This window comes from Lissotriton vulgaris, chromosome 2_1 (genome assembly GCF_964263255.1).
Source record: "Lissotriton vulgaris chromosome 2_1, aLisVul1.2, whole genome shotgun sequence".
Taxonomy (NCBI): domain Eukaryota; kingdom Metazoa; phylum Chordata; class Amphibia; order Caudata; family Salamandridae; genus Lissotriton; species Lissotriton vulgaris.
In genome coordinates, this window is record NC_141687.1 from 428,768,158 (window position 1) to 428,789,568 (window position 21,411).

At 48.9% G+C, this 21,411-nt stretch overlaps 1 protein-coding gene across 1 annotated transcript in view; it reads left to right on the forward strand.

Annotated features, from left to right (window-relative positions):
• The window catches only part of CCNYL1 (cyclin Y like 1), a 409,830-nt gene that overhangs the window by 144,246 nt on the left and 244,173 nt on the right, over nt 1-21,411 (forward strand). Inside the window, exon 3 of the mRNA XM_086955331.1 lies at nt 4,439-4,473. Coding sequence (XP_086811457.1) covers nt 4,439-4,473 — 35 coding nt within the window. The remainder of the gene's footprint in view (nt 1-4,438; nt 4,474-21,411) is intronic.

A 21,411-nucleotide genomic window follows, 5' to 3' on the forward strand; every position in this document is an offset into this window, starting at 1 on the left:
CACTCCCAAACGACAATGACTTGTGTATGAGTGATTAAATGTGTCTTACTAAATGCATGGGTTAGTGACTAAACTGTCTGAATGTGTGCATCAGTATGTCTGTTGTGTAAGCTGCTGCATGTGTTGATCAGTAACTATATTATTCGCTATATGGGTTATTGATTGGTTGCCCAAGTATTTGAATGGGAGGCTGAGTGTGTGTGTGGGTGGCTGGGAGGTGTGTGACTGTGCATAGATGTGTGAGCAGTTGATTCAAAAGGTGTATAAGTTCAAGAGTGGGTGTGTTGGTGAGTGAATGGATATCTCAGTGCTACATGTCCAAGTAAGTACATATGTAAAACACAGTGCATGTGAGAGTTGACATATATAAATGACTATACATGAGAGCCAGTGAATGTGCGAGTGGCTGTATGGATCATTGTGTACTTGTATCAGTGATTGTATAATTGAGTAAGTATGTGTTAGTATATGTTTGAATAAGTAAGGTGTTGTGTGTATAACTGTATAGTTGAGGAAATGGAAGTGTGATTGATTCTTTGCATGACTGACTAGGTGTGTGAGTAACTCCATGGATGAGTGGCAGTGTGTGTGTGTCTGTATAGGTGTAAGAGTGCATATGATAGTGTTGTATTGATGAGTGACTGTATGTATGAGTGATTCTATGGGTGAATGAGGGAATGTGTGTGTAGACCTAGGAATCAGTGAGTGCGTATGTAGTAACTGGTATTGGTGTGTCAATGGTTTCACGAATGGTAGTCTGTATATAACCTTTGATACACCCACTGTTAAATTAGAGTGTGAGCAGGTGCATTGTATTATCACATGAATGATATCATCAGTGATGTGATCAGTGATGTCAAATGAGATGTCATCAGTGATGTCACTGACCATGTCATGAATGATGTAATATGTGACATCATCAGCAGTGGATTGCGGGTGCGCAAAATATAGTTAGTACAACTAACTATATAGGAGCAATTTCAATGGTTTTTTAAATGCGAATTCCTTACTATATAAGGACTGAAACCTATGGTTTTTTAAGTGAATTTGCAAGGTTTTTTAAATGCTAATTCCTAACTATATCAGGCGTGAAACTTATATTTTTTTCAATAAATTTCAAAGGTTTTGTAAATGCTAAATCTATTAGCGGATAACGTTTATATATGTCATTATCCTTCTGGGACCACCTGAGCAGCCATCTTGTTTCTCAGGAGAAGTGAGGCACAAGAGAGCACAAAACAAGAGTGGAAAACGCGAAAAGGGGGCACGGTTGAGACCCCCTGACCTCCTAGCCCTTCTCAGGGGGTCCCAGAAGGACCACTAAGTGCAAAAAATGTTTTTATTTTTTTTAAATCGCGGGGTACGCGCACGGTACGCGTACCGTATGCGCACGGTACGCGTACCGTATGCGTACGGTGCGCGTACCCCGCGATTTTTTCAAATTAGTTTTCCTTTTGGGACCCCTTGAGAAGGGCTAGAGGGATGGGGGGTCTCAACCCTGCCCCCTTTTCGTGTTTTCCACTCTTGTTTTGGGCTCTCTTGTGCCTCAATTCTCCTGAAGAACAAGATTCAACACTTCCTTGTTTGGACAGTTTGGAATGTTGACAGTCGACTGCCAGCCAATCAGAAACTCGCTCACGCACGTAAGGGTACGCATACGGTGCGCGTACGGTGAGCGCATATAGATATATAATTTGCTCAAATTCAATTTTCTCAACAACTACTGGAGGGATTTTCACCAAATATAGAAAAGGCACTACTGCATACCGGTCCCTACCTTTTTGCCAAGTTTGGTGTAATTCCGTTCAGCCGTTCGGGCTGTAGCCGTGTCTAAAGGTCCCATAGAAAATGCCATTTGAAAATTTTCAAATTCAATTTTCTCAAGAACTACTGGAGGGATTTTCACCAAACATAGCAAAGGCACATCTGCATACCAAGCCCTACTATTTTGTAAAGTTTGGTCTAATTCCATTCAGCCGTTCGGGCTGTAGCCGTGTCTAAAGGTCCCCATGGAAATTAACATGGGGAAAACATGTTTTGGGACCCCCCTTTCGGCCCCCGCTTGACTAATTACCCCCGAAACTTTCAGGGAAGGAGCGGAGCGGGCCAAAATTCTGGAAAATTACACACAGATTCCTCAATCGGCGCCAAAGTTATTCCCAATAGAATGTTGAGCGCATATAGATATATAATTTGCTCAAATTCAATTTTCTCAACAACTACTGGAGGGATTTTCACCAAATATAGAAAAGGCACTACTGCATACCTGTCCCTACCATTTTGCCAAGTTTGGTGTAATTCCGTTCAGACGTTAGGGCTGTAGCCGTGTCTTAAGGTCCCTTAGAAAATGCCATTTGAATAATTTCAAATTCCATTTTCTCAAGAACTACTGGAGGGATTTTCACCAAACATAGCAAAGGCACATCTGCATACCAGGCCCTACCATTTTGCCAAGTTTGGTGTAATTCCATTCAGCCGTTCGGGCTGTAGCCGTGTCTAAAGGCCCCTAAGGAAATTACCATGGGGAAAACACGTTTTGGGACCCCCCTTTTTTCTCTGCCCCCCCTTGACGAATCCCCCCGAAACTTTAAGGGAAGGAGCAGAGCGAAGCAATTTTAAAGAAAATTGCACGCAGGCTCTTCAATCAGCGCCAAAGTTATTCCCACTAGAATGTTGGGGATTTCCTATGGTAACTAGGTCCTAACTATATATACCTACTGGCGACCGCCAGTAGGTAATGTGTGTGTGTGTGTGTGTGTGTATATATATACACAAGATTTCGTCAAATAGGCGTTGAGACAGTTGGATGACACTACTGACTACTGCAGGATAAAAACTAATCCTATCAACAAGATGACCATGGATTTAAATATACAACTTCAGCAATGGCACAATGAAAACCTCATCAGTAATGACAAACTTAAATTTCTGACTAAAGATTTCCCTCAATTACCAACAATATGGTTTCTACTGAAAATACATAAGACTCTTCAACATCAGCCGGGGAGACTCACTGTCTCCTCGTGTGATTTATTATACAAAAACCTATCACAATATGTTGATAAATTCTTGGCACTTATAGCTCAAAGCATGAGTTTATATATAAAGTTCACAGGTGATTTCCTTAGAGTCCAGAATGGGATAACGTGGAGTCATCAATATGTTATTGACAATAGATGTAGTATCTTTGTATACGGCATGATGAGGGGATAGAAGCCTGCTACTATTTTTTTTAAGCAACTGAGCATTATGGATATAAAGCATGCACAACTACTGTTGAAAATGTTTGAGAACTGTCTTAAAAACAATATATTTTTATTCAATTTAGAGTTTTTTAAACAACAGTGTGGTACTGCCATTGGCATCTCATTTTCACCAAATTACGCGAATACTGTAATGGGGTGGTGGGAGAAAACAATTGCGTGGTGTATGGACAATCAAGATGCATTGGAACAAACCGTTCTCTGGGTCTGGTACATCAATGATATGTTTAATTTGGAATGGTACAGAGGAGGATTTTAAACTGCTCTATGAGAAATTATCTAGCAATGACATTGGGCTATCCTTTACGTACACAATCAGCAAAAAGGAAATTGCATTTTTGGACACTAAGGTTTTTATTGAGAATGATCTAATACATACTATTCAGAAAAGAGACGGCAACCAATAGTGTCCTACATGGGACTAGCTTTCACCCGACCCCATTACTATTCTTTTTGTCTCACTCCTCTTAACATTAACTTAAACACGATTATTGTGACAAAACAATGTACAAAACATCATATTTATCTTGCATAATGTAAGAAATTCATGCATATTAATGTTTTCTCTTATACCAGTAACAGGTCAAAGATAGCCGCTGCTTTGTGGTGAAATGTACAATGACTTTGACTACGAGTCCCTTGTCTATGTCTTGGTCCATGTCTATGTAGTGCACACAATCACAAACATTCTGAGATTAAATTGAACTCCACTATTGACTTCTGAGAGCGCGCATTTATTGGCTATTGTATGGATCTGAATTGCTGGTTTTGCTCCACCGGCACAACGCGCCACCAAACATCGGGCGGAATCCCGGTAGGGGCTTCCTGGAACGATCTAGATCTATCTATCTATCTATCTGGCTATCTATCAAGACCAGTCGAAACGCGTCATGTTGGAGGAAAAGGAGGAATAAAGCACTTTAATTTCACTTGAAACCGGAGTAGTGGTCCGTTCCTGTCTTTGGCAAGTATTTCAAGGTGGACAGGATCTGATTTTTATATATATATATATATATACATATATATATATATATATATTGCGTGTGATATGCTTAATTGTTGGTTAAATAGTATTTTACAGTGTGCGATTTTTCTGCGCTTTTTTGTTCAAGCAGTCCTACCTTTCTGTAATTGCAAATTTTCATTGATCTGTTTTTTTTGTTGCTCTGTTACAGTGAGGGAAAAGAGAAAAAGTAATCACATCAACCATGTAAGTAAATGCATCTTGATTATTTTTAAAGTTGGTGACATCATATTTTTATTGCTCTTAGCTAAAACTTAGCAACAAGTACGTAAAACCTAATCAAGAGTTCATATGCGTCTGTCATGGGCCATTTTTTTAGAACACATGAATAATTTGACTATACCTTGTTGCATTTTATCTTCATCCTAGTGGAGCAAGTGTCTAACCTACTACTTGCTTGGTGGTATTCTGATTTTGCCTATAAATCCATTCAGATTTATTATTAGTACTCAATAGGTTGAATCAGGAACATCCATTCTCTCCTACTCATCAGCTCGAAGAGTATATTAGGGGTATCTGTGCTAGATGTGGACGATACCTCTCAGAAATCTGCTACTTCCTAATTTGAGGTTTTTACTTGGGAATGATTGTCTGAAACATGTCCTATATACCCTTTAGGGCTCAGCTTCAGAGAGCTCATCCTAATGTTGGGTGGTATTTCACCAGATACAACAGTCAGCAGCTCCTATTTTGGCTTTGTTGCTCTCCTAATGAACTACACTCGACAGTTGATTCCACACGCATTCCCCGCAATGCCCGGTAAACCTGTGTGATGGTAATTTAGTTTTTAATAATGCCCTCCCCACTAGAAGAGATTTACGCCTGCGTTGCCTGTTACCAGGGCATTAGTTTGTCCACTATCGCCATGAAATATTATGTATTCGGTATGTATCACTTAATAAATGCTAGACTTAAATCAAGTGGCATCTTTCTAGATTTGGGGGGCATGGAACTCGGGCACTCCCAAGATGCTGGGCTGGACTGGCCACAAGAGGAAAACATACTAGATGAAAAGTGCTGCCTCGTTGTGTCCTGGTGCTGGTACTCTGAAGGACACTACATGCAAGATTCCAAATACTAACATGGCCTAAGAACATCCTGCAATGCACTGTGAATAAGAAGGGGAAATTAATTCGAATGTATCCAATAGCTGCTTCATACCCAAAGTTATTCAAGAGTTGGACTTGTTTAAAAAAAAATACTTGCACAATTAAGTGCAGCACTGCGAATCTTCTCAGTACAAATGCAACTGCAACATATGTGGAAATTAGGCATGCCCCCACCCCCGAAGAAAAATTTGATCTGTAAGATAACCCCACCTTGCAAGGTAATGCACACTTTGAGTTCATTCCACATAATGTTTAAACATCATGGTACTAGCCCAGTGTTGTATGAGTATCACGTGAAAGGTGGTTCAAAAATACAGACCAGTTTATTAATTTCCAAAAGCTGCGCTGCACAGGAAATATGTGGCCACTGTTTTGCTGCATCCTGCATAATTGGTGCTGCAGGCAACTCCACCAATATAAATGTATCCTGAGCACATCTCCTCTTCTCCTGTATGCTGCCACACTCTGCTCTCCATGTGTACTTGACACAATGGCTCAGTCCTTCACAGGGATGCAGCTTTCAGGCTTTTGCAGCCCTAAATTGAACTGACACATAATCAGGACGTCCTTCTTGGTCTTGCGAACAGCAACATCGGGCACCCAGCAGTCTCAAGCTTAGGGAATGGGACTGAATAGCTCTTTTATTGGCTCTCGAACAGAGATTGCATTAATGAAATGCTAATAGAAATGTACACATCCCAAAACATCATTGGGCCTACTTGATTGAAATAGGCTCTGGACAGTGAAGGATTGTTTTTATTTTGGGGGCGGGGGTGCTTTCTTTAATTAAGGAGTATGTTTACATACTTTAAGGTGAAGCCTGCTCTGTTTCATTGTCATTGAATGTGCCCATGTAGTAGGAAAGGGTAAGGATTAAATCAAACCAATTCAAGTGCCTTTCTGACCTGGTCTGCGGCAGTATGTATTTCCCATCCTCATCCATGTGGTAGATGTTTTATTGGGGCCATCTTCATGAAGAAGATTGACCGTTAGAAAAACAAGCTTTAGCAAAGCCAACAGAACTCTTCTACGTGAGAGATTGGCTTCGTATATTTTTTTAGCCATGTTTTAAAGCAGTGGATTGCTTTGCAGTATGGCTTTAAGTTTAAAAAAAAATTAAAAGCAGTATGACTTTGCCAGCGCTGGAGGGGGAACAGTGATTCAACACAGAGGGAGAGGTGAGGGGTAGAAGAAAAAAGCACATGGATGCAGTTAGAGGCGTCCACATCATAGCACTTTTGCTTTTGTTAGGGCTGGCGGAAGGGCAACATGGACAATGTAGGGAGGGCACATGAGTGGGAGGGGTAACACGGATAATGTTGGGAGGGAGAAGGGGAAAAAGCACTATGACTCAGCCAACAGTAGCCGCTTCATTGCACCTTTTTCGGTCTCGGCTAAGCGCGCGCGGAAGCTCGTTCTCGCCGAGAACCTATTGTGGCCGTGTCTGCTTCCCAGGAGACAATCCTGGCCGCGCGCATTGCCTCCAAGGCGATTTGAAACTGGCTCGCGCCGCGCTCACCGTGGCTGTCTCCTGGGAAGCGCAAACATACACAGGCACACCACGCATGCGCACACAGACACGAGCACACATGCACGCACACAGAGACACTCTTCCCCCCGCCGTCCCACACAGACACACACACACACAGAAGCGCACATACACGCACACATAAAGAGAGACCCCCGCCGTCGCACACATACACACACACACGCGCGCACACTCAACCACACACACACACACACGAGCGCCCCCCAAGGCCCACTTACCGCCAATCCGGTGTTCTGTCGCCTCCGCGGGGCTCTCCCTCAGGCATGGGAGCCCCGCGTCACCAATGCTCCTCGGACCAGGAACTCCGGGGGCGCGGGCTTGGCGCACAAGACGGAAGTCCCGCCCCCACGCTATGATTCGTTTTCGAGTGCGCGCGCACAACTTTTTTTTCCTTCGATGCCCGGGCCTGGGTACCAATCCGACCCTGATTGTTTGTGTTCCTTTCTAAAAGATAGCAGGAATTGACACGCTGTGCCTTAATTTCTAGGTTGCCACACAAGCCAATTAATATCGAGGCATCGTTCCAAAGACCTGTTTCCGTCAGGTTTGTTTCTTCCTTTTGGGTCTGATGCATCGTTAAAAGTGCACTGGGAGATTCGTCCTCGTTGTTCAGCAAATTGGTGGGAGTCTTTAAATTAATGGTTGGGAAATTATACCCCATAAACTCCACAAACGTTTTTTTTTTACCTCCGGTTGAACCCAGTTCTTTTTTTTCTACGAAGTTATCGTAATATTTATAAAATAAATGGGTCAAAAAACGGGACGGCTTACGCATCTCGGTATCTTGGCGCAATAATTAAGAGCATAAAACGGTAGTAGCGACCTGCTGGCGGAATGTTTGCCCGTTCTGCGGGGGAATGATCAAAGCCTCGCGCCCCCAGCCCTGAAGTGTTCGATGGTTCGTGTTTTTGTTCTTTTTTTTTTGTCATCTACAAAAACCCAATTTGCACAAGCAAATACACGGGCACAATTATAAAAACCGGGGGTCAACAGGAGTCAGCAGAAAGCAAGAGGTTAGACAGCTGAAGCAACAGACTTGTGTTTAAACTGCAGCACAGGTGATCCTGGAAGGAAGCTGTAAATCCCAGAATTCAATGGTTTTTCGCGCGGGGGCGGGCGTGTACAGAGGCGGAGGCCCAGGGAAACTCTTTGAAGCTTTTGGCCGATGTGTTGGCGCGTTCTTTTCTTTTACCCAAATGGCCCTAAAAGAGATTAAATTAAGGTGTAAATGATTTGTAGCTACAGAAACGTGGGTGTCTTTGCTTTATTTAACAACACGCCTGAAATGTTGTTATGCATAAGGAATTCATCTATCAACTGAAGTCTGTCAGCTGTACTTGAAGTCATTACTACAATTTTAATACAGTTTGGCTATTCGATGTTTACCATCTACCAACAGAGGGAGTAAAGGCAAACACAAATTCCATAAGGCTGCCTGGAAAGTTTACGTCACCTGGGTGTCTTAAATGACAATACCATTTGTTTATGATTAAAAAAAAAAAGAAAATGTCAGTAGCTCTATCTTTAATACTGCCGAGACCATTGCATTGTAAATGCTTGTTTGTTATGGCAGGGGGTTACACACATGGCTGTTTGAACTCAGTGTGTTTGACAAAAGTTATTAAGTGTGTTTATCTGTTTATTTTTTAACTACATAGTTCGGGTGTGTGCACATGTAAATTGAACAATACTGCACTGTTCCATGTTTTATAGCACCTACAGACACTGTTTTGCTGTACTAAACTGAGAGAATGATTTAATACATTGACTTTTTAAACGAATAGGCCTGGAAGTAGGGTGAGTGCATGGCATTTGTTGCCTTAACAGGAAGTTTGAGGAAGAAGAAAGTCAGTTCACTTTCAGGGTTATTATCACCTGCAATTAGCATGTCGTTGGTTGACCACTATTATCATTTTTTCAGCTTGGGCACACAACTCGCCATCCAAAAGCCAGATGTAACAAACCACTTCGCTATCATTTGCACCGCTTGTAGACTGACACACGACAAAAGTAAACGTCAATCTTAAATGGCTTCCTCCCTTGTTAACATTTATGTATAAGCCCTAACAAAGAGCAGCTGCTGCAGTGGTGGCTGCCAACTTAAGTGAGTGGAGGGGCAGGCAAATGGGTGGTTATTTTCATAAAATCAAAACAATTGAGTATATTAAATAAAAAATGTTCTTACTGTGGTTTCTGCTGCGCTGTCCTCGCTCCAGTCTTCTTCCATGTAGCTCCAGGGCTTCAGCTAACTCTTTTAACCAATCCTGGCACTGCTGTCATAGAGGAGTGCCAGAATTGAGGGGTATCGGCCTTTAGCAGTGTGCACAACAGCAATGGAAGCTTTTGCTATCCCTAACCCAGCTGTCTTAAGACCGCTTTGTTAGAGAGGTTTAAATGCACATGTGTGACTGGCCATCGTAAGACGGCCGACCAAAGAGACATACACACTTCAAACAAGTGCAAAAGGCAGCCAACCTTCCTCTCTGCTGCCATTCAGCAGTGGCCCGCCCCTGTCCTGACACTAAGTACAGGACGGGGTGACGAAAAATAAAATAGTAATTATCTTCATTACCATTTTATTTTTCCATTGCTGGGGGCATTTCAGTGAGGCGACGCTCCTCCGCTATAACTGAGGAGCCTCCCCTGTGCTGCCGGACTACTTTAGGCACTGCTATCAGGAGTAAAGTAGATGTGATGGCTCCCGCAGAGGCACGTCTTCAATATTTACAATATGCATCTGATGGTTTGGGGCTCACACACATCTGGCAGTGCTCTCATGAAGCAGACAGAGGCACACCCACCGTGATGGTGCAGCAGGGGGCACGCAAAGATCTGAAAAACTGGTCAGTATTAGATTCCTTACCTTAGAATACCCACAGGCGTCAGACTGGATCCAGAAAATTTAGCAAACCAGTACCGCTGCGCGTTGGTAGGCGTTGGCGGCTCTGCGTCCGTCGTCTGAGTCGTTGGCGCGGGATGACGTCGTCGGAGTACTTAGCCACCGCCCTCGCACGCTAAAGTCAGTTATTCTTTTTTTCCGCGCCAGCAAGCGCAGGTCCGGAGAAAGTGGTACCCTTAAGTCAATTTTTTTTTCACAACTGCTTTTATTGAAAGTTTAGGCAAAGCATAGGTACAGTTCTCCACAATCAGGAGGATACTGTCCACAGGAAACACACAGTAGGATGAATAGAAGGCCTAAACTTGGAATCACCCCCCTCCCCATCCCATGTCCCACCAACCCCCAAGAAACATACCCCAACTCCCTCCCCCGGCTACCCACCCCTTATCCCACCCTAACCCAGTGCACGTGTTCACATTTCACCAAATACATGGGTAAGGCAAAGTAGGTGTCAGATATCGTCCTAGGTCCCAAGGTCCCCATCCGGAGGTGGCACATCATCTATATCAACAGGGGGTTCCAAAGTCAGCCCCCTGTAGTCCGCCCACCGCTTCCAGATCTTATAGTGTTTCCGGGGGCACCCCCTGGCCTCAAACACAGGTAATTCCAGCCCCATAAGAAAATCTAATCCCGCCTTCCAGGCGCTAAGTGGGGGGGCACGTTCGCTCTTCGAGGCTCTCGCCAGATCCCGCTTAGCTACAACCAAACCCAGTAACAGGAGGTGGCGTTTGTAGATGTTGCCTCCCACATTCTCCAGGACATGGAGGAGGCCCAGTCTGGGCGTACGAGGGAGGTCCCACCCCAGCACCTCCGACAAACAATTCCACACCCCATTCCAAAATCGGGTCAGACCCACACAAGACCACACCGTATGCAGTAGCGTTCCTCTTTCAATTCCACAACGCAAGCATTCCGGAGCGGCAATGAGGCCCGCTCTCCACAGTCTCTCCCTAGTGTAGTATGCCCTATGAAGGTATTTAAACTGTATGAACCTGAGGCGCACAGCAATGGCAGCCCCGCGGGGGGACTCAAGGGCCTCCCTCCAGTCATCTTCATCCAGCGGGCCAACATCCATCTCCCAGGAGGCCTTCAGTGATAGGAGCGAAGAAGAGCAGTGAGTAACCAGCGTTTGGTATATTTTGGAGACTTTCTTATCTCCCAGGTCCCCCATGAAGAGCTTGGCCTTCACTGGGCTGAATTCGGGAAGCCGGTCCATCCCAACCAGACTCGGCGTGAGGGCATGGCGGAATTGTAGATATTTGAAAAATTGGGTCTTGGGCATATTGAATTCGGAGCTGAGGTCCTGAAAGGATTTGAGTGTAGTCCCCGTGAGGACATGGCCGAGTGAGGAAATCCCGATGGCGTCCCAGCCTCCAAAGCCCGATAGGGAGGCCAGTTCAGGAAGCTGTCCGTTATTCCACAGCGGAGTTTCGGCTGTCAGCCTGCCCCACCAACCCATACGGCGTAGTGCCTGTCTCCATATCACGAAGACCACCTGGGTGACCCGCGGCAGCACCCTCCGCCGCCTGGCAGAGTACAGCAGTGTATGTAGCGTGGCATCCCCCATCAAAAAGTGTTCCAGCGCATATGCCGGGTCGCTGTGGTCACCATACCACCACTCATTGAGAACCAGTAGATGAGAGGCCTGGTAGTAGGACAGGAGGTCAGAGGTAGCCCGACCTCCACAGTACGTGGATAGAAAGCAAGTCCGCAGTGCCACTCTAGAGGCAACCCCGGCCCACAGAAAACGGCCAAGTACTGAATTCACGCGACGGAACCACTGCGGGTCAATCCTGTACGGGTGGTTCTGTAGTTGGTAGAGGAGCCGTGGCAGGGCGACCATCTTGAAGATGGCAGATCTGCCATAGATATTAAGGGGCATGCGTGACCAGGTCTTGACGTCCGATTCGACTTTGTCCCATACCGGCAGCACATTGCGTTCCCATGCTACCGCAGCAGACTCCGACAGGAAGACACCCAGGTATTTTAGACCACCGACTGCTACCTGTAGAGCCGAGGCCCAGGGGTATGTCTCCGGCTCGTCGCCCAGCACCCACAGGGTCGATTTGTGCGGATTGAGGAAGAGTCCTGAAACCTCGCCAAACATTTGCATTATGTCCAGTATGCGAGGGCCAGAGCGGTGAAGGTCGTTCATAAAGATAAGGACTTCTTCCGCATTTAATGCGATTCGGTCTGAGAGTTCCGCCCCCCACACAAAGCCCCGATACTGTGCATCTAGACGTACCCGTGCGGCCAATGGCTCCATGGCCAGTGCGAAGAGGTAGGGGGAGAGGGGGCATCCCTGGCGGGCCCTTAAGTAAATTTTTGACTAAACTTTTTGGATCTTTTTGATCTGTATTTCAAGTCGAACGACTCCGGTGCCGGTAGGGATGCCCGGGTTCAAACCCTGTGTCGACTGCAACCGACTGATGTCGGTTACCGACCCCCATCACCGGTGTCTGCATTGCCTGGGACCCGACCATGATGACAAGTCGTGCCCCGACTGCCGGGCCTTGCTGTCGAAGGCTAGGCGGGAGCGGTCCAGCAAGCGCCTTGAGCTCCGGCAGTCGTCCCCGTGCCGTTCGCGGTCCCGGTCCGGAAGGAGGTTGAGGGACCGGTCGCGGGGCCAGAGTCGTCATAGCTCCGGGAGTCAACACCATTCCTCGGGCTCCAAGTCCTCAGGTAAGAGGCACAAGAAGTCGAAGAGGCGACATCGCTCTTCTGACTCCCCCCGTCGTTCGCACAACACGGCCGGGGGTTCGGGTGACACAACCCACACTGCTCCGCCGGAGCCTCAGGCGTCGCGGCCTGATCCATACCCGCCAGTCCCTGGGCAGAACGCGACACTGGAGGAGATCGAGGCCTTCCTCATGGCCATGAGGTCGCTCGCTCCTCCGTCTGGTTCCACGGCGCCTTCGGGCCAAGTGGCCCCGACTGGGTCCCCAAGCGGGCCAGGTGTTTCGTCCCTGGTGCCGTCAGCGACTTCAGTCCCGACGCCGCAGGGTCCCGCTGGATCTGAATCCGGGTCGTCGCCGGTCAGCCTTACGACCTCGCCGGCCCCCAGGGTGTCGCCCCCGACGCCGTCCCCGGACGACGTCGTCCCTGGTACTACCCTCGATTCGGGTGCGGCGCCGGAGCGGCGCCGTATTCGACGCCGCTAGGAGATTTTTACTTCTATGACCCGGCCCCATCCTTAGACCCTGCGTATCAGGAGATGGGTGGCGAGGAGGATTGGGAGGGGTCTGAGGACCCTCTGGCACGTGAATGCCAGCTTTATCAGGACTGGGCAGGTGAGCTTGGGGATGCCAGTGGCCTGGACACTTCGCCAGACACTGGTTTTGTGTCCCTTCCTACCGTGGCTACGGAGGAGGGGGCTGCCTTTAGTGTGGTGTTGACGAGGGCGGCCAAGGCCTTATCCCTTGAACTCCCTATTGCGGCCGAGAGGACTAACCTCTTCACTGAGGTCCTTAAACCGCAGGCAAGCTCCTCTTGAGCCTCTACTGCCGTTTAATGAGGTCTTATCTGACGTTGTTCTGGGCACCTGGTCCAGGCCCGCGCCAGGTCCCCCTGTAGATGGGAACATGGCTAGACTCCACCGCCCGGCTCCGGGCGACACTTGCTTCCTGTCCACCCACCCCACCCCCGAGAGCCTGGTCATCCAGGCCTCTAACTCCCAGACCGTATTCCCGACTGCTCCCCCTCATCGGGAATCCAAGAGGTACGAACAGTATGGCAAGTAGATGTTCTCCTCACTGAGTTTGGGGTTGCGGTCCGTTAACGCTGCGTGCCTCTTGGGCCGTTATTCTCACTCTCTGTGGGACACTGTCGCAGCCGTGCTGCCAAAATGTCCGGAGGAGGCCCGGACTAAACTCGCCCAAGCCCTTGCGGAGGGTCGAGATAGGGCACGGTATTCCATCCGGTGTGAACAGGATACAACGGACTCGCTAGGTAGAGCTATGGCAACGACAGTGGCGATTCGTCGCTACGCCTGGCTGAGGTCTGCCAACTTTTCGGCTGATGTCCAAAACACCCTTATGGACATGCCGTTTGATGGCTGTCGCCTCTTTGGCGACAAGGCAGACAGTGCGATTGAGCGCTTTTAGGACTCCAGGGCTACGGCCAAGTCCTTTGACCCGTCGGGCCCGCGCCAGAAACCTGCTGCGTTTTTTGCTCCTTTCATGGCCAAGGAAGGGGCTCCCCCACACGTCCTGCCACCACGGGCTGCAGACTAACATCCTGCGCGGTGGCGCGGCCAGTCCACATCCACCCCCGCAGCATCCGCCTCAAAGCCTTCCTAGTCCGAGCTTTCAGGCCCACATGACGCCAGTGGGGGGCAGGGTTCGCCATTACCTCCTTCACTGGCGCAACATCACTTCGGACAGGTGGGTGCTGCAAATCGTCCGAAGGGGCTACTCCCTCCCCTTCGAGGCGACCCCTCCAGCAATGCCACCGCAGTACCACCGCGTGTCGGGGGATCACTTGAATCTTCTGTGAGAGGAATTTACGGCCCTCTTGGCCAAGGGGGCCATCGAGCGTATTCCTGGGCCAGAAGTAGGATGTGGTTGTTACTCCCACTACTTTCTGGTTCCCAAGAAGGGCAAAGGGGGCCTATGCCCTATATTGGACCTGCGGAACGTCAACGACTTCCTCCGGAAGGATAAGTACAAGATGCTGACTTTGGCTCAGGTCTTAGCTGCTCTGGACTCGGGAGACTGGATAATAGCGTTGGACTTGCAGGACGCATATTTTCACTTCCCCGTCCTGCCGGCGTTACCTGCGGTTCACGGTGGGCCACGAGCACTTTCAGTTTACTGTGCTCCCATTCAGCCTTAACAGCGCCCCACGGGTGTTCATGAAAGTGATGCTGGTGGTCGCAGCTCATCTGCGCATGTTAGGGGTTTCAGTCTTCCCCTACCTCGACGACTGGTTGTTGAAGGCGGGCTCGCCCCAGACAGTCGTTAGCCACCTCCAGCCTACGGCCGACCTCCTGCACCTGCTGAGGTTCTCCATCAATGTGCCAAAGTCACACCTGTATCCCTCTCAGAAGCTCCTCTTCATCGGAGCGGTTCTAGACTCGGCGCTGTTTCGGGTTTATCCTCCCGAACAGCGGGTTTGGGATATTCAGGCTCTGATTCTGATCTTTCAGCCGTTATCCCGAGTCTGTCATGTTGACGCTGCAGCTTCTGGGGCTGATTGCCTCCTTCATCCTTCTGGTGCATCACGCCAGGTGGCAGATGTGGGCTTTGCAGTGGGACCTGAAGTTTCAGTGGGCCCAGCATCAGGGCAACATGTCCGACCATGTCTTGATCTCGGAGGGCACTGCAAGACAGTTACAGTGGTGGCTCAGGTAGTGGCTGGAACATCAGGGCGTGATCCTGGTGGTTCAACACCTAGCAGGTTACCTGAATGCCAGGGCGGACAAACTCAGCCGTCGGTGCATGATGGATCACGAATGGCGTCTGAACTCGGAGGTGGCGCAAGGCCTCTTTCAGCAGTGGGGAGAGCCTTGGATAGATCTATTCGCCACAAAAGAGAACGCGCAATGTCATCAGTTCTGCACGTTGGAATTTCCAAGGCGGCACTCGCTCCGAGACGCTTTTCGTCGCGAGTGGAGCTGCAGTCTGTTGTACCCCTTTCCCCCTATACCACTACTACCCAGAGTGCGGACGCATCGCTCTCCGGCTGGTGAGCTCACCTACTGCATCACACCATGAAAGGCAGGTGGACACCGCAACAAAAGTTACTCCACATCAACCACTTGGGATTTACTAGCTGTTTTTCTAGCCCTAAAAGCATTCCAAAAACAAGTATTAGGCAAAGCTGTCTTAGTCCGCCCAGACAATATGACCGCCATGTACTACATAAACAAACAAGGGAGAACACACTGTCTGCAGCTCTCTGTTAGCACAGCAGATATGGAGATGGGCTATACCACTAAAGATCTTCCTCTTAGCCCAACACGTTCCAGGAGTACAAAACGCCATGGCAGATCTGCTAAGTCGACACACACAGCAGAGCCACCAGTGGGAACTTCATCCGCAATTTATTCAACCGTTCTTTCAAATGTGGGGATAACCTCAGATAGACCTCTTCGCCATCCACGAAAACGCAAAATGCCTAAACTTCGCCGCCAGACATCCACACCCGCTGTCCAAAGGCAATGCGATATGGATGAACTGGTCAGGACAATTTGTGTACGCTTTTTCTCCTCTCCCACTACTTCCGTTAGTGGTACGCAATCTACAGCAACATTCCCCAACACTCATTCTAGTTGCACCAACTTGGGCCAGACAACCGTGGTACACCACGCTGCTGCAACTATCTGTGGTACCACACCAGAAACTAAGCCTATCTCCACGCCTATTAACACAGAACCATGGAGACATCAGACACCCGGACCCAGCTCAGCTCAACCTAGCGATCTGGCTCCTGAAGGCAGAGTTTGGTTACCTCAACCTTCCTCCAGAATTCATGAACGTTATTAAAGAAGCTAGACGTCCCACTACTAAGCATGTTCTAAGTGGAAACGATTTGTGATATACTGTCAAAACAACCACATAAATCCTTTAGATGTGTCTATTCTACACATCATAGGATATCTATTACACCTTCAAAAGTGTAATTTAGCCTACACGTCTATCAGACTACACCTTGCTGCCATTCCAGCATGTTTACAAAATAGACAACATCTATCTCTTTTTAGAGCACCTGCTATGAAAGCTTTCATGGACGGACTCAAAAGAATAATCCCTCCCAGAACGCCACCTTCACCAGTGTGGAACTTAAACATTGTTCTCACACGGTTAATGGGACCTGCCTTTGAACCGTTAAATAAATGTGAATTGCAATTCCTAACTTGGAAAGTAGCTTTCCTAGTAGCGATTACTTCTCTCAGAAAAGATAGTGACCTACAATCATTTACCATTCAAGAACCCTTTCTGCAAATGCATCATAACAAAGTGGCTCTACGTACTAATCCTAAATTCCTTCCAAAATTCATTTCACCATTCCATCTAAATTAATCTGAGCTGCATGTATTTTTCTCGCAGCCACAAACAGTCGCAGAAAGAGCTTTACACACCTTAGATGTCAAAAGAGCATTACTGTACTATATCGAAAGGACACTAACTTTTCGTAAAACAAAACAACTTTGTGTGTCTTTTTCACCGCCACATAAAGGCAACCCCATATCAAAATCAGGGATCGCTAGGTGGATTGTTAAATGCATACAAATATGTTACCACAAAGCCAAACGTACATTAACAATTGCTCCAAAAGCCCATTCTACAAGGAAAATAGGGGCTTCGATGGCATTCTTGGGGAACATTCCCCTAGATGATATATGCAAAGCAGCTACATGGTCTACACCGAACACATTCACAAAACACTATTCGGTCGATGTGCAAACTAAACAACAAGCCACTGTGGGCCAGGCTGTACTAAAAACTCTTGTTTCAAACAACTGCAACAGATACGGGTAGTCGCCGCTAAATGTAGGTACTGCTATACAATCTATACACAGTGTGTAGTCTGCAGCTCATATGCCTCGAACGGAAAATGCTACTTACCAGTATGCATCTGTTTTTGGCATGTAGAGCTGCGGAGTTACACACGCCCACCCGCCTCCCCGGCTGCCTTTATCTGTTCCAGTATTATCTTAGTTAGATACAAATCACATGGACATCACTACTTCTGGTACAGCTCCATTACTTCCCTAATGGCGAAAAACAATCTGGGGATGGAGCCGATGCCCATGGGGCAGTATGATCCAAAGGAGGAGTCACCTGTCCTGTGACTTCCAAAGACTTTTCTACAACAAAAACAAACTGCAAACATCCGGGCCCAACACTAGGTGGCCATCTATGCACAGCGTGTAACTCTGCAGCTCTACATGCCAAGAACAGATGCATACTGGTAAGTAGCATTTTCCTCATGGTATATGCATGTATATGCATGAAGGCAATGTATGTTTTGCAGCGTGAATCCTTTTCTGAATTCACATGCTGCGCATCTATCTGCCATCGAGTGGTTGGGTCCGGAATTGTCTTTGTTTTTTTTCTTTTCTTGTTTTGGTCACTGTCGACCACCATTTGGTGCCAGGTACGCCCCCTGTGTGATGTCAGATGGTATCCTAGAGGTCGACGTGCGTGATGGCCGTCTTCAGATCCTTTTTTTTCGCTGTTGGGTCTGGAAGCAAGACAGGTAGCTCCAAAGAAAGTTTTTAGTTTCCCAAAAAAATCTCCAAAAAGAAGATTATCACCGAAAGATCATTTATCACCGACATCGTACAAAGGGGCAGGAGCAGACCGGCTGTTCAAACCCAAGATGAGAACCCGGTCCACAAATGGCGAGGTAGTGGTCATGGAGAATACCCCTTTCAAATTCTGCCCCAAGTGCCACCACAAATATGCACAACACAACCCACATGATGTGTGCAACCTTTGCCGGCCCAAAGATCATCAGGACCAGGACTGTGAGGCCAGCGCAGCAGTCACAGGACTGTGAGCGTTCCTGCCTAAGACGCTCAGGACACGCCGAAACGAAAGACAGGCTCACTACACCACAATGTTGCAGTCGACGAAGAAACCTCCCATGAGGGACCTTCAGCCACTCCACCGGACTACACTGGACAGATAACAGCTGCGCCCTCTTCAACATCCGGAAAACCGCTACCCACTACCCGCAACAGGTTCCCCGCAGAAGCTGGAGCAAGATCACCGCCGACCAGCTCACCACCTCCCTCAGCCAGAACCCTCCCACCAACACGACGGTCCCCAACAAAGCAGCCCGCAACCTCACACAGTGGCTCGCCAACTGCGCCGATGGCCTCGCACCACTGAAGAACCCTCCCAGCAGACCAGGCATCAAGAAAGCCTAGTGGTTTACCAACTACCTCAAAAACTCCTAGAAAAACCTGCCGCACCCTCGAGAAAGCCTGGCACCACGACCAGACAACAGAAAACATGACAGCCCTCAAGAACGCCACCCGCAAACACCACCAGCTGATCCGCACCACCAAAAGGACAACATTCAAAGAACGACTGGACACCAAAACCCACAACAGCAAGGAACTCTTCAGCATCGTTAAAGAGCTCTCCAACCCAAGCGCCTGCAACAACGACATCACACCCTTGCAAGACCTCTGCGACTCACTCGCCTCGTTCTTTCACCGCAAGATCGCCAACATACACAACAGCTTCGGCGCACAGACCACGCACCCAACCACCGAACCAGCGCCCCCCACCACCACCCTCTGCACCTGGACCTCGGTCAGCACTGAAGACACCACCCGCACGATGAACACCATCCACTCCGGCTCCCCAACCGACCACTGTCCACACCACATCTTCAACAAAACCGATTCCATCATCGCACCCCTACCCCGGGACATCATTAACAGCACCTTCGGATCCGCCACCTTCCCGGTGAGCTGGAAACATGCCGAGCTCAGCGCCCTCCTGAAGAAACCCACTGCAGACCCCACAGACCTCAAGAACTTCCGCCCCATCTCGCTCCTCCCTTTTCCTGCCAAAGTCATTGAGAAGACCGTCAACAAACAACTCTCCGCCTTCCTCGAGACAAACTGATCCCTTGACCCCTCGCAGTCCGGTTTCCGAGCAAACCACAGCACCGAGACCGCCCTCATCGCAGCTACCGACGACATCAGGTCCCTGCTCGACAACAGGGAAACGGCTGCCCTCATCCTCCTGGACCTCTCGGCAGCCTTCGACACCGTATGCCACCGCACCCTGATACAGCACCTCAGCAATACCGGAATCCAAGGAACGGCCTTGGAGTGGATCATCTCGTTCCTCTCCGGCAGAACCAGAGAGTCTGCTTCCCCCGTTCCGATCCGCAGCCACCGAAGTCATCAGCGTTGTTCCGCAAGGATCCTCGCTCAGCCCCACCCTCTTCATCGTCTACATGAGCCCCCTCGCAGCCATCGCACGCCAACACAACCTAAACATCATCTCCTACGCTGACGACACCCAGCTGATCCTCTCCCTCCTCGACCCCGCCACCGCCAGAGCCAGCCTCTAGGAAGGAATAAAAGACGTCGCGGAATGGATGAAGCTCAGCCGTCTGAAACTGAACTCAGACAAGACGGAAGTCCTCATCCTGGGACCATACCCCTCTGCCTGGGACGATTCCTGGTGGCCCCCTGCCCTGGGCACCGCCCCTAAGCCAACAGACCATGCATGCAACCTGGGCTTCATCCTGGACTCCTCCCTCACGATGACCAAGCAAGTCAACGCCGTCTCGTCATCCTGTTTCAACACCCTGCACATGCTCCGAAAGATCTTCCGGTGGATCCCCACCGAAACCAGGAAGACGGTCACCCAGGCCCTAGTCACCAGCCGACTGGACTACAGGAACACCCTCTATGCTGGAACCACAGCCAAACTCCAGAAAAGACTCCAGCGCATACAGAACGCTTCTGCACGACTCATCCTGGACATCCCCCATCACAGCCACATCTCTGCCCATCTGAAAGACCTGCACTGGCTCCCCGTCAGCAAGAGGATCACGTTCAGACTCCTCACCCAGGCACACAAAGCTCTCCACGACATGGACCCCAACACCTTAACAGCCGCCTCACATTCTACACACCCACCCGCCAGCTCCGATCCGCCAGCCTCGCCCTCGCCACCATCCCACGAATTCGCAAAACCACCGCCGGAGGAAGATCCCTCTACCTGGCGGCCAAGACATGGAACTCCCTCCCCACCCACCTACAGCTGACCCAGGACCATCTCTCCTTTAGGAAACAACTCAAGACCTGGCTGTTCGAGCAGTAGCGACTCCCCCTCCTCCCAGCGCCTTGAGACCATATCGGGTGAGTAGTGCGCTATACAAATCTGTTTGATTGATATAGCAACGAAGAAGAACTGGGAGCTCCAGCGGAGTTGACACATGAATGATCGGACATCGAGATCCTAGAAAAGGAATCCACGCTGGGAGGAAGGCGAGGGAGTCGAAACAGAAGACAGTGAAGGTAAGACACCATCAAGATCCGTCTGAACCGAAGGCCACGAGCATGAGACGACCAAGGCAGCCCCAACGCCGAGCAAAAAAGCGGACAAGGGTCAGCCACTATTAAAAGAATCCCACGGAACCCTACCAAAGGTTACAGAGGAGGTAAAATCGCCGAAGGCACCGAAGATAAGGGTCGACAACAACCCCCCCCACCCCCCCCCCCCCCCTCCCCCAAAAAGAAAAGGGCACAACACCGCCGAAGACTAACGTCGGTGCTGGGAAGGAGTGAAAATCTCCAGCCTCCGACGCCGAGAGGGCCCTTGAAGTCAAAAGGAAAAAGAGAAGAGAGGAGGAGGAGATGGCTACGCTCATACAAAAGGAAAAAACATTTTACTCCTCACTGTAGGATTTTCGAATCCTTAAGACAACGGTGGGCGAACCGGAGAGCATCGACGGCAAAGAGGCTGAAGATGCCAAGGGAGAGGAAGAATGTATCTTCGAATCCCCTCCAACACCAGAACCTCGAGGCGAAGACCCAGAGGAATACGGAGACGTACCGGAGGAAGAGGAAAACTCTGAAAACTTTGAGG